This window comes from Leptodactylus fuscus, chromosome 3, assembly GCF_031893055.1.
Source record: "Leptodactylus fuscus isolate aLepFus1 chromosome 3, aLepFus1.hap2, whole genome shotgun sequence".
In the NCBI taxonomy this organism is placed as follows: domain Eukaryota; kingdom Metazoa; phylum Chordata; class Amphibia; order Anura; family Leptodactylidae; genus Leptodactylus; species Leptodactylus fuscus.
In genome coordinates, this window is record NC_134267.1 from 228,078,626 (window position 1) to 228,091,975 (window position 13,350).

General features: G+C 42.3%; 1 protein-coding gene across 1 annotated transcript; it reads left to right on the forward strand.

Annotated features, from left to right (window-relative positions):
• The first annotated feature begins 214 nt into the window (after positions 1–214).
• On the forward strand, positions 215–13,350 carry LOC142198306 (cytochrome P450 2K1-like). Its single transcript, XM_075269276.1, has 9 exons — positions 215–397; positions 1,689–1,851; positions 3,551–3,700; positions 4,272–4,432; positions 6,311–6,487; positions 8,579–8,720; positions 9,643–9,827; positions 10,235–10,376; positions 13,172–13,350. Exons 1-9 carry the CDS (start codon positions 227–229, stop codon positions 13,348–13,350), a joined length of 1,470 nt encoding a protein of 489 aa, XP_075125377.1. The 5' UTR covers positions 215–226.

Genomic DNA, 13,350 nt, shown 5'->3' on the forward strand with positions numbered 1-13,350 from the left:
CAATTTAACGTATCTCCTGACAAGTTCATGGAAAGTAATTTTACCCCAAACCTTATTTCCTGTTGGGAGGATGGGAAGAAACTGATTCAAAACAATTTAGATGCATTAAAGTGTTAACTAAATGGTTGTGAAATTAGAAATACCCTTTCAATGTATACATTTTTGTATAAAGGAGGTCACTTATGTTTTGTCTTCTCCCCTATGTTATACAGAGCTCACGTCCTCCATGGAGCTGGTCACAGTGCTCCTGTCCATCATTGTCGTCTTCTTCTTGGTCAATGTTTTCAGACAACAACCAGGGAAATATAAAAATTTCCCCCCTGGGCCAAAGCCTTTACCAATCCTGGGAAATATCCTGAAGTTGGACTTGTCAAAACCCCATAAAACATTTTATCAGGTAATGGAAATATCAAAAGCCTCATGTCTTCAGAGAATCACATAGTCTTCTACTAATACTACAACATCTCAGGAAAAAAAAAATACATGATCCACACTTCTAAGTATTATACATTGATCTATGATTTTCAGCCAAATCATCAAACATGAACATGAGGTTCTTAGTATAGATTTTGAACAAGACATAAGCCCACTAGCCTGTTTGCATGACATTGTGCACAATGATGGGTTCATCCCCCAAATCAAATAACTAACATGTTCATTTCCACCTCAAAAAAATCTCCAGAATACGCCCTTTCCTTACCAGAGATACACTAAAGACACTTATTGTCTCTCTGATTCATTCTCGCCTTGACTACTGTAACTCCTTACTTATCGGTCTTCCCCTCACTAAACTCTCTCCTCTACAATCCATTCTGAATGCAGCGACCAGGCTCATCTATCAGGCTAGACGCTACAGCGATGCCTCCGGTCTGTGCCAGTCACTACACTGGCTGCCTATTCATTATAGAATAAAATATAAACTTACCCCCCTCCTCCACAAAGCTCTCCATAATGCCGCACCTCCCTATATTTCCTCCCTCATCTCTGTCTACCGCCCAACCCGTGCTCTCCGCTCACTCAATGACCTAACACTTATATCCTCTATTACCAGACCCTCCCACGCTCGTATACAAGACTTCTCCCGAGCTGCACCACTTCTCTGGAATGCTCTACCCCGGACAATCAGATTAACTCCCAATTTCTACAGCTTCAAGCGCAAACTAAAGACACATCTTATCAGACAAGCCTATCACATGTCCTAATGTAAACCCTTCCGTACTATAACTAGAATCCCCAAAATTTAACCCTCCTCTGTCCCCACTCCCACATTACCCCACATGATATGACGCCATATGAGGATAACTTTATATGTCCAAGCTCCATCCACATGTTACAGGACACGACTGGTGACGGCTCATACAGTTTTATGTTTGTGTAATGACAGTCACCTCTATTACAAAATTGTCTGACCCCTGTATAAGCAATGCCGCCCCTGCTACCTCTTGTGTCACCCCCTCTACCTCATAGATTGTAAGCTCTTGAGAGCAGGAACCTCAGTATCATTGTGTGAAGTGACTATTTCTTTGTAATGTATCTTTCTTTCTGTACTTGAACCCCACATATTGTACAGCGCTGCGGAATATATTGGTGCTATAGAAATATAATGTATTACAATTAAAATGTAGTAATTCTGGATAAAGTTTAAAACAATGAAATTCAAATTGATTCTGCTATTTTGGGGTTCACAGCTCTATAAGGAGTACGGTTCCATCTTCAGTGTCCAGATGGGTATGACCAAAATAGTTATCTTATGTGGTTACGACACCATCAAAGATGCCCTGATGAACCATGCAGAGGTTTTCTCCGACAGACCCCAAAACCCTTTGTTCTTTAAGTTTATGAAGAAATATGGTAAGTACTGTACATTCATCTTGTAACAGAAAATATTTGGGGAGTTACATCAGGGGGGTATTCACGAGGGCAGTTACAAGTTTAAAACCATCATTTTGGTATTGGAGGACCTGGGAGCAAAGAGTACAGCTGGTTACTGGTTGCTCGTACATCCAACTGTCCCAAACACATGAAAAAAACACAAATAGGGTTGAGCTGATCTTGAGATTTCAGGATTGATTTTAAAATACGATTTCTGATCATTTTCCAGCCAATCCCGATCGTGAAATTTGCTTGATCGCCGATTGGGATCCGATCTTTTCCCATCCCAATCGCTCAACCCTAGTCAATGCTTCTCTATGGGAAAAGTCACTTTTGGGGTTGAGCCGATCTTGAGATTTCAAAATCCGATTTCTGATCCCGATAGCGATTGTGAAATTTGCTCGATCACCGAACTGGAACCGATCTATCGCTCAACCCTAACCACAAACCTTTCAATGATTGTTTGACGATCCCAGACACTTGGAAAATTAACAGATTTCAGAAGGGACCATTCAATGCTAATGAAGTGTTGAAAACCGCAATTGATGGACATCTGATGGCAGTTTTAGCAGGACAAACACATATTCACAATACAAAAATCTCCCACAGGTCTGTCAGTCTAACCCATACACATCAGATCACAGTTGGCAAAAAAAAATCCAAAATGGCAACTTTAATTGATGGTTGACTGTATAGGGCAAACTTTCTTAGGTTTATGTACGACCATCCAACAGCAGGCAGTCTAAAATCCGCCACTTCAACAGTCTAAAATCTAATGCATATGACCAGCTTAAAGCTTGGGCTACACGTAGACATGTCAATGAATCATGTAACCACTGCGTGATGTCTTCATTGTGTTTGCCTCCCACAAACCACTATTACACTCTGGGGTTTCTTCAGACACCAGAGTATAATAGATGGAGGCACAGGGGAGGTGAGTAAACATAACAGTCTTACTCAACTCTCCTGGGCTCTGTCATAGTATCCAACGCTTCTTCTGACCTTCTGAATGAGGTCACCAACCAGCGAGGAGCATTGAGACCTGTGATTGGGTCTCAGCGATCACATGGTTGTGACCTCATCATGTCGCTTGCCTGAAGTTCAGACCAAAACAAGTCAAACCTTGCAAATATTTGCGTGACAAATCTTACCCAAAGCTTACCCAAAATAGCGGCTAAAAGAATTGGGATTTTTTAGTTTGCAGAAGAGAAGGCTGAGGGGAGATTTAATAGCAGTCTACAAATATCTGAAAGGTAGTCACAGTGCAGAGGGATCTACCCTATTCTCATTAGCACAAGGAAGTACAAGAAGCAATGGGATGAAACTAAAGGGAAAGAGATACAGATTAGACATTAGGAAAAACTTTCTGACAGTGAGGGTAGTGAGAGAGTGGAATAGGCTGCCACGGGAGGTGGTGGGCGCTCCATCAATGGAAATCTTCAAGCGGAATCTGGATAAACATATAGCTGGGATGATTTAGGAAAACCTGCACTCGCAGGGGGTTGGACCCGATGGCCCTTGAGGTCCCTTCCAACTCTACCATAAGAAGAATAATAAGAAGAAAAAAATCCCTATGCTTTTGGTAATATAATGTGCATCTCATCACATATAGCGCATGATCAGAAATCTAGAGCCTACAATGTATTTCTGTATAACACGTAATACTTCTACTCCCTAGGTGTTGTGTTTTCCAATGGAGAGAACTGGAAAGTGATGAAGAGATTTACACTCTCTGCACTACGAGATTATGGAATGGGGCAGAAAACCTTAGAAAACAAGATCATCGAGGAGGCCGAGTGCTTAGTACAGAAGTTCAAATCCTATAAAGGTGAGTGGTGGGATGTCTCTGCATTGTACTTTTTTTGGCATGATAATGGTCATGTGCATAGCCCATATTTGGAACTTTTTGACACGAGGGGGTACTTGGATTGTAAAAGGTTGAGTAATACTATTAATATCATCGTATGTGCTATATCACAGGTTGGATATTTAACCCATATAGGGTATCCATCATATACTAGGTACCCTATATGCTGCATACCCATATGGGGTATCCACCATATGCTGGGTACCCTATATGCTGCATACCCATATGGGGTATCTACCATATGCTGGGTACCCTATATGCTGCATACCCATATGGGGTATCCACCATATGCTGGATACCTTACATGCTGCATTCCGATATAGGGTATCCAGCATATGGTGTATGATTTTGTACATCTAGTAATAAAAGCCAAGTTTTAACTGGCCAAATGGATTCTCATTGCTGGATCTTCTCCAGTTTCTTACTTTACATTACGAATTTTGTAAAATAATTTGTTCTCAGATACCTCTTTGCACCTGTGTTTTACCATAAATCATAATCATACCGATTTTTGTTTATTTTTTTCTTTTAGGAAAGCCCTTTGATGTCCTTACCAGTATAAATTCTGCTGCGCTCAATATAATTATGGCCATGCTGCTTAGTAAAAGATATGACTATGAAGAACCGACCATTCTGAGGCTTATCGGTTTATTGAAGGAGAACATAAGACTCCAAGGAAGCCCATGGGCTAGGGTAAGTCAGAATTGTTTTCTATTAGAGATGAGCGAGTAGTATTCGATCGAGTAGGCGTTCGATCGAATATTACAGTATTCGAAATACTCGTACTTGATCGAGTACCACTCGCTATTCGAATGGAAAAGTTCGATGCAGAACCAGCATTGATTGGCCGAATGCTATACAGTCGGCCAATCAACGCTGGTTCTTCTCCTACCTTTAGAAGTCTTCTCCGTGCAGCTTCCCCGCAGCATCTTCCGGCTCTTCATTCACTCTGCCAGGCATTGGGCCTGGGCAGAGCCCACTATGCATGCCCGCACTACTTTGTCTTGTAGTGCGGGCATGCGCAGTCGGCTCTGCCCAGGCCCGATGCCTGGCAGAGTGAATTCAGAGCCAGAAGATGCCTCGGGGGCGCTGCACGGAGAAGACTTCTCGGAGAATCCAGCCTAACCCTCACTCGTGGACTTGGTAAGTGTAATTTGATCGAACGTTGCCTACCCCTGAAACGAGCATTTTCCCCCCATAGACTATAATAGGATTCGATAATCGATTCGAGTAGTCGAAAATGAGGGGCTACTCGAAACGAATATCGAATATCGAACATTTTACTGTTCGCTCATCTCTATTTTCTATATGTAAGAATTAAAGGGGTTACATGGAGTTACACAATTGATGGCCTCAAGGGCTTACAAAAGGGGGTAGTTCTGCTGTTAAAACTTTCTGACCCTGGACAGCCACTGTTATCCTGAATGATATTGATGACTTTAATCAAGAGTGGTGGCTAACTGGTTACCCGGCCCCACTGATAACCATTAGGTGCTTCCATCAGTACTAGCAGGAGTGGTGAGTATACGTCCTTGTACCAATGTATAGTTTTAGGACAAATTTTGCTACTAGAGATGGGGGAATCTTTTCACAAAGAAACCAAATTTAACCCAAATATTCCAAATTGTTTATTTTTTAATTAAACCAAACAATTTGGGATTTGTCTTTGATGAACTAAAATGGCAACCACTACATACATAGTTATATAGCAGGTGAGGTTAGCTTGTAGGCCACATACTCAATAGGGCCCGTGGCCTACAAGGCTGTGAGTGGTAGAGCAGGAAGCCAGTGGCTTCTTGCTCTACTAGTAGCAGAACTGGGTTGGTGACACCACTGGTTTTGTGATCTGGTTGTTAAAACTGGAGAGAACCTTGCTGCATCACTTACCTCACCCCTCTCCTGCTCGCGGCCTCTCCTCTTCCTGCTTCAGCCTGGACCCTGGGCCTGCTATGACATAATGTGCGGTGGCCAGGAGCAGGAGAGGTAAGTGAATAGGGGCTATTACCAGACCTCCACTGCCTAATAAAAGAAGTAGTGGGCACGGGGCCAACCGGGGGATTCACCAGTATCCCAGTGGGCCAAGCTGACCCTGCACCTATACAGTTTAAAATTTGGCCTGCTGTTCATAATTAAGGTTGAGCGATCGGGATCGGAAATGATCGGATCCCGATTGACGATCCAGCAAATTTCACAATCGCAATCAGAATCGGGATGGGCCGGAAAATGATCGGAAATCCGATTTTGAAATCTCAAGATCGGCTCAACCCTATTCATAATTCTTGCACTAATTATACTTTATAGCTATTGTTAGTTATTGAAGCTATGGATTACATTTGTTTTCATTTTTCATTAATCTCAGAAATTACCGATATTTCTTGCAGACATCAAGCAAATAGGAAGGTTAGGGCAGGGTAGGGCAACCAGCTCTGGGAAAAAGTATGCACAATTGATTCTTTTATGTTCTGGAGGAAAGATGTATTGCATGAATATTTGCATTTTATTTTTAGAATTTTTTTGCAATTTTTAAAACTATCAATACATATATTTATTTTATTTTTTTTTTCCCCTTAGTTGTACATCAGTTTTCCAACCTTAATGGATCTGTTCCCAGGACCTCACAGAAAATTTTTTGAAAACCTTAGAGAGTGTCAAAACTTTATCAGAGCGTCATTCACAGAATATAAGAAAGCAGTGGATGTACATGATCAGAGAAACATTATTGATGCCTTCATAGCTAAGCAACAAGAGGTACGATTAAAGTTGCATTGCTTGTTATTAGCGAAACACTTAAAATACAGAACATAATAACTTGTAATGTCTCCATGAAACTCAAAATAGCACGAAAACACCAATGAGTAGCTGGCGATGTATCGGTGCTCACATGGTGAATACTGTTGTACAAGAAAGCGCAACTGGCATCAACCACAGAGTAGAGATGGGTGAACCTCATTACACTCTCTCCTATTTACACCTGCTATACCTCTCCCTGTTTCTCCTTACTTCTGGAGAACAATCCTGGAGCACCTCAGAACATCCCAACTGTCGGATCTTACCACCCTACTGGCATCAGCACACTAAACCCCCTAAATCTTACGCCGATCTTCCTTGTTCCTGCCCCCAAGGGCACCACCCCCGATCCTCTCTGGTGCACTTTGGAACACTTGTTCTATACACAATAAACTTGACTACATCCATGACGTCTTCATTCTTGGGAATTTTCATTTCTCGGGATGACAGAAACATGGCTGATCCCCTCAAACACTCCCAGGAGTTCTTCACCTGATATAAACAGGCAATTCTCTCCTTCAAGAATGCACTCACTCCTGCTAAGCAGGTCTATTTCACCACTTCCTATCTGCCCTATCCTGCAACCCCAAACAGCTATTTACTACCTTCAAATCCCTTCTAGATCTTCCTGTGCCCCCTCTGACATCACTTATCACAGCTGACGACTTTGCCTCTTCCCAACTGTTTGATGCTCTTCATCTTTAACTTGTTTCTCCACCATCACCAATGAAAAGTGCTCCATCTAAATGTCTAAATCCCACATCAACTCCTGTATGTGGACCTGATCCAGTCTCATCTCATTCCCAAACTCACTGAAGTCTTTACTCCTGCCCTAACTCATCTCTTCAACCTATCCCTAACCAAAGGATTCTTTCCTTCCACCTTCAAACATGCTACCATCACACCTATATTTAAGAAACCTTGGGTCTGCTCCCATGGGATAACCTTGGACTCTGACCTATCTTTCAAGCTGCACTTCCAAACCCTCAACACCTCCTGCCGCCTCCAACTCAAACAAATCAATCAAATCCACTTTTTCCTCACCCCTGAAACTACAAAGACGCTCATCCATGCCCTCATAATCTCCTGCTTAGTTTACTGTAACACCCTTCTCCATGGCCTCCCAGTGAATACTCTTGCCCCTCCCAGTCCACCTTAAACTGTGCTGTCCGCTTAATAGACCTCTCCCCCCATTCTTCACCGGCCGCTCCCCTTAGCCATCTAGTTCACTGGCTACCCGTGGCCCAGCGAATAGAGTTCAAAGTACTAATGCTGTCATACAAAGCCATCCACAACCTGTCCCCTCCATATATCTCTGACCTAATCTCCCGCTACCTGCCCACACGTAACCTCAGATCCTTCAAAGACCTCCTACTCCGCTCTGCTCTCATCTGCTCCTCACACAACCGTCTCCAAGATTTCTCCCGTGCATCCCCCATACTCTGGAACTCCTTACCACGACACATAAGACTGACCCCCACAATCACAGGCTTCAAGAAGGCCTAAAGACTCACCTATTCAAGAAGGTCTACAACCCCCAATAACACTATCACCGCACCGCAATCTGAACAGTCTCTACCCTCACCCTTCTGTCTCTATCCCTCTTCCCTCATAGACGGTAAGCCCTTGCGGGCAGGACCCTCTATCCCATTGTGCCAGTCGGTCATTGTTAGTATTATATCTACCTGTATGTTTTGTGTATTGTATGTAAACCCCCAAATGTGAAGCGCCATGGAATTAATATAATAATGTACAGCACCATAGAATTAATATAATAATGTACAGCACCATGGAATTAAGTAGTTTATACTGCATATAGAGTCTTTGATGTGTGTTGCTTTTTCGCCCCCACTACATAACATTAACATAACACAAGTTTTTTCCTCTAATATAGAATCCCATGTCTATTACATATAAAATTAAGTCAAAGGGAGGAATGGACCAACATTCAGCAAGAAAGTGACTGTAGTCTGTATACTACATATCAAGATGACCTACTGGGTGTATTAGGAATATGTATATGTATTTATACATAACTTCTATCTTTCATAGGAAAAACAGGAATCCACTCAGTATTACCACAATGAGAACCTGATGGTGCTTATGGGAGAGATGTGCGTTGCTGGAATGGTGACCTTATCAACCACATTGAGATGGAGTCTTCTGCTAATGATAAAATACCCCAAAATACAAAGTGAGACCATTTATAATTATAAAGCCAGTCAGGTAACGAAACACCTTACCAGAGCTAGCCATGAAGCCAGATGGACTTGTGCTGAATTTGGGGTCCAAGTTATCACCACAGACACTAGTACAAGAAATAAAACACTCTACTAACTAAAATCAAGCCAGACCACAATACCTTGCAAGCTAGATCAGAATCAGGAGTATCAATCCAGAGAGTGAAAGTCCATGCCAAAAAGTCAGTCTGAGAGGTAACGGCAGAGGTCAAATGAGTAAAGAAGTGGATTTCAAGTAACAAGTCAAAGGTCAATTCAGAATAGTTCAGTACACACGGTCATGATATGAAAGCCACATCAGATATAACCAAATAGCAGGCACCTGACTGAAGAGGAAGAGGGTTTATGTAATTTTCCTCAGCTACTAATTAGAAAAGTCTAGGTTTTTTTTTTTTTTTTTTTTGGGGGGGGTTTGCCCTTGGCGATATTTGAACACCAGGACTCCAGTGCTGCAAGCCTACAGTGCTAACCACTGAGCCACCATGTGGCCCCTCTTACAGGAATGTTTTTTTTTGCAAATTACCAAATGACAAATCCATGGCAATGGATTCAGCTAGCAGAAAATTAGCCATAGGCAAGCGTCGCACGCATATCTGAACTAGGTCTCACATGAAAAGGCGTCACCAGCTCATTTGGCAAAATAGATTTGGAATTTTTTACCAGCTTCCCAGTAGATTGTACAGAATATTACATGATACCATTACAAAGTACAATCCTGCAAATTTTAAGCCCTCATATGGTTCTGTGAAAGGAAAAAATATAAAACATATGGGATTTGGAAGATGGGGAGTCAAAAAGTTTTTTGTTTTGTTTTTTTTCTGAGAAAGACGACCAGACCCTTTTCTCTCTCTGTAATGAATTTCTCTGTCCTGATAGGAAAAGTGCAAAATGAAATTGATAAAATCATTGGATCGGCTCGGCCACAAATGGAGCACAGGAAACAAATGCCATATACAGATGCCGTAATCCATGAAACTCAACGATATGGAGATATTTTATTAACTAATATTCCACATGAAACTTCTCAAGATGTTACATTCAGAGGCTATTTTATTCCAAAGGTGAGGACAGCATCACTATAAGTGATTTACACTGACACAGCGCCATGCATGTGATTGTGGCTATGCTTGGTATTGCAGCTCATTTCCCTTTAAAGAAGCCTTCCCAAGAAACTGGTTAGAAGGGTGCATGATATTAATTGCAGTTAAGGCGGAAGTAGTTGGGCATTATTCACCCTCTTTAGGTCCTCAGCTGTGTCATGTGACCAAGAATCTGACTTTCCTACTGGCACAAGGTCTTATTGTGCTGTATGTGTGGTCAGGCAGTTTGGGGGTATCTTGAAAAGGGGAATTAGGGTATAAACATTGTTATAAACTTACATAATACCCAAACAGATGCAAAAGTTGACTACCTGTTGGCTGTATAGCATATAATATTTATGATACTATATATCTTCTCCCACCCTCAGGGAACTCCTGTCATCCCGATGCTGAATTCTATACACAAAGACAAGGAATACTTTGAGAAACCGGATGAATTTTATCCAGAACACTTTCTTGACTTAGAAGGAAATTTCAGAAAGAATGAGGCCTTCATACCCTTCTCAATAGGTAACCTTCACACCTAATAATACTGTTGTAGGATGGTCAGTCGGGAATACTCCACATACCTTATATATAGAGATGAGCGAACAGTAAAATGTTCAAGGTTCGATATTCGTTTCGAGTAGCCCCTCAATATGCGACTACTCGAATCGAATATCAAACCCTATTATAGTCTATGGGGGGAAAACGCTCATTTCAGGGGTAGGCAACGTTCGATCAAATTATACTTACCAAGTCCACGAGTGAGGGTCGGGCTGGATCCTCCGAGAAGTCTTCTCAGTGCAGCGTCCCCGCGGCGTCTTCCGGCTCTGAGTTCACTCTTCCAGGCATCGGGCCTGGGCAGAGCCGACTGCGCATGCCTGCACTACAAGCTCTGCCCAGGCCCGATGCCTGGCAGAGTGAATTCAGAGCCGGAAGACGCCGCGGGGAAGCTGCACGGAGAAGACTTCTAAAGGTAGGAGAAGAACCAGCGTTGATTGGCCGACTGTATCGCATTCGGCCAATCAATGCTGGTTCTGCATCGAATTTTTCCATTCGAATAGCGAGTGGTACTCGATCGAGTACGAGTATTTCAAATACCATAGTACCTACTCGATCAAGTACTACTCGCTCATCTCTAGTTATAACATTTTTTATGACTTAAGTGAATTGGCTTGTAATTAAACAAATTCATTATAAATTTTCCAAAAATTTCAGGTTCCACCAAACTTTAAATTTTGGGGGTTTACTACCCACAAATCAATCTTATACACTTCTGTCCAGGGGAGGAGTAGACAAAATAAAAACACTGATTCTCGCCTTTCCTCGCCTCTTCGGGGCATCCAGTCCCAGCTATGAGATCTTGTTGCCTCTTTTTGGCATTTTCTCAATCCCAGGCTGTGGGAAGTTAGAGAAGAGCTCACGGGTGAAGACTGGATGCCCTGTAAGGGGAGAAAAGGTAAGCATTAGTTTTTTGTTCCCTACTTTTGAAGACACCCCAGAGGCTAGTATTAAATTAATAATAAATGAGTTAGTAGTATTTGATCGAGTAGGTATTCGATCGAATACTACAGTATTCGAAATACTCGTACTCGATCGAGTACCACTCGCTATTCGATTGGAAAAGTTCGATGCAGAACCAGCATTGATTGGCCGAATGCTATACAGTCGGCCAATCAACGCTGGTTCTTCTCTTACCTTTAGAAGTCTTCTCCGTGCAGCTTCCCCGTGGCGTCTTCCGGCTCTGAATTCACTCTGCCAGGCATCGGGCCTGGGCAGAGCCGACTGCGCATGACCGCGCTACAAGAAAATGGCCGCTTTGACTGTAAGTGGACATTTTCTTGTAGTGCGGACATGCGCAGTCGGCTCTGCCCAGGCCCGATGCCTGGCAGAGTGAATTCAGAGCCGGAAGATGCTGCGGGGACGCTGCACGGAGACTTCTCGGAGGATCCAACCCGATCCTCACTTGTGGACTTGGTAAGTTTAATTTGATCGAATGTTGCCTACCCCTGAAACGAGCATTTTTCCCCCCATAGACTATAATAGGATTCGATATTCAATTTGAGTAGTCGAATATTGAGGGTGCGGTCTCATAAAAATAATATGGTGACCAATTCATATACATAAATTGACATCTAGATCAAAATGTAACACAGAAAATGAATAAACACATTGATGTGTTGAAAATAGCCTAAAAGATGTAATGGAGGAAATGTGTGGAAGTCGTCAGACATTATAGTGTATAAGAATACCCCTCCCAAAAAAGGTTCGGTGTAATTTACCAAGGTAGATTATGGAATTAGAGTGGATTGTGCAACCGGCGTAGTGTTCATAGAGAGGTTAAATAAGGGACTGTAGCAGGTAGCTTGAGAATGCTAGTGCCTCCATGGGGAGGGGATGCTGCCACATGTATAGGAGGGGTAACGGCTGGGGTACTAATGCTGAGCACTTGCACTGAACCACACTAGGAATGAGAGAGGGAGCTATATTAGGGAACAATGCTGAGGACCATGATTTAAAAAAAAAAAAAAAAAAAAAAAAAAACCATCCATACTAGTAGCCAAGTATGATGGCACCATCTTGAACTCTGTTGGTCACCAGAGGACTGTATACTGTATATTTATTTATTTATTTATTTTGAGAGGATCACCTCTATGAAAGGCCATTTTGCTGTGTGAAATCGGGTCATCGGTTCAAAAAGTTTTCACTGTGCAGTATATAGCAGTCCTCCACGTAACGCACCGACATACCATCTCTTCCAGACATACTGTATATGGACAGTGGATGTTCTGAAACAACCTCCGAAGAAGAAATAGAAGCCCCAGCACTCAGGTCACAGTAAAATTATCTTCATTAGCAGAAGGCTTGTACAGGTCACAGGGATGAAAATGTACACCAATCGGTCTATGGCCATTGCACACCACACATGAAGATTTTTCAAGGCCAACTGGAATGTGTTTTCATCTCTGTGACCTGTACAAGTAGTTTGCTAAGAAATGGTTTTATACTGGGAACTGAGTGCCCAACTTCTGTTTCTTGGTGGAATATTGTAGTTCTCATTATCTTCCACCATCAATTATCCACGAGTTATGGCTCCAGATTCAAGTTATTTGGACTCCAAATAAAAGGGCTGTCAATCCACTCAAACTATTGTGAAGATACAATTGTGCCGAGTCCCACTGTCTATCTCCACCATTCTGATGAACTGTGTGCGGAGTAGCAGTGTAATATTTTAGGCCATTCAGGTAAGTCTTCTCCTTGCTGGGTAGAAGAATGGGGTCTTACAATATTATTGATGATAATATGGTTTTCCATATTTTTAGGTAAAAGAAGATGTGCTGGAGAGACTTTGGCTAAAATGGAGCTCTTTCTATTTTTTACATCACTGTTACAACATTTCATATTCAAGGTCCCACCAGGAGCAAAACTGGACCTTACACCTGCAATGGGTTTTACAAATTCCCCCAAACCTTTTGAAGTCTGTGCCATCCCTCGCCACTAG

Excerpts from the sequence above, each read along its gene's own strand:
- LOC142198306 (XM_075269276.1), top strand. The coding sequence starts at position 227 with ATGGAGCTGGTCACAGTGCTCCTGTCCATCATTGTCGTCTTCTTCTTG. Across the intron at positions 398-1,688 it reads CCCATAAAACATTTTATCAG|CTCTATAAGGAGTACGGTTC; the intron begins GTAATGGAAATA and ends TGGGGTTCACAG. Across the intron at positions 9,828-10,234 it reads GAGGCTATTTTATTCCAAAG|GGAACTCCTGTCATCCCGAT; the intron begins GTGAGGACAGCA and ends TCCCACCCTCAG.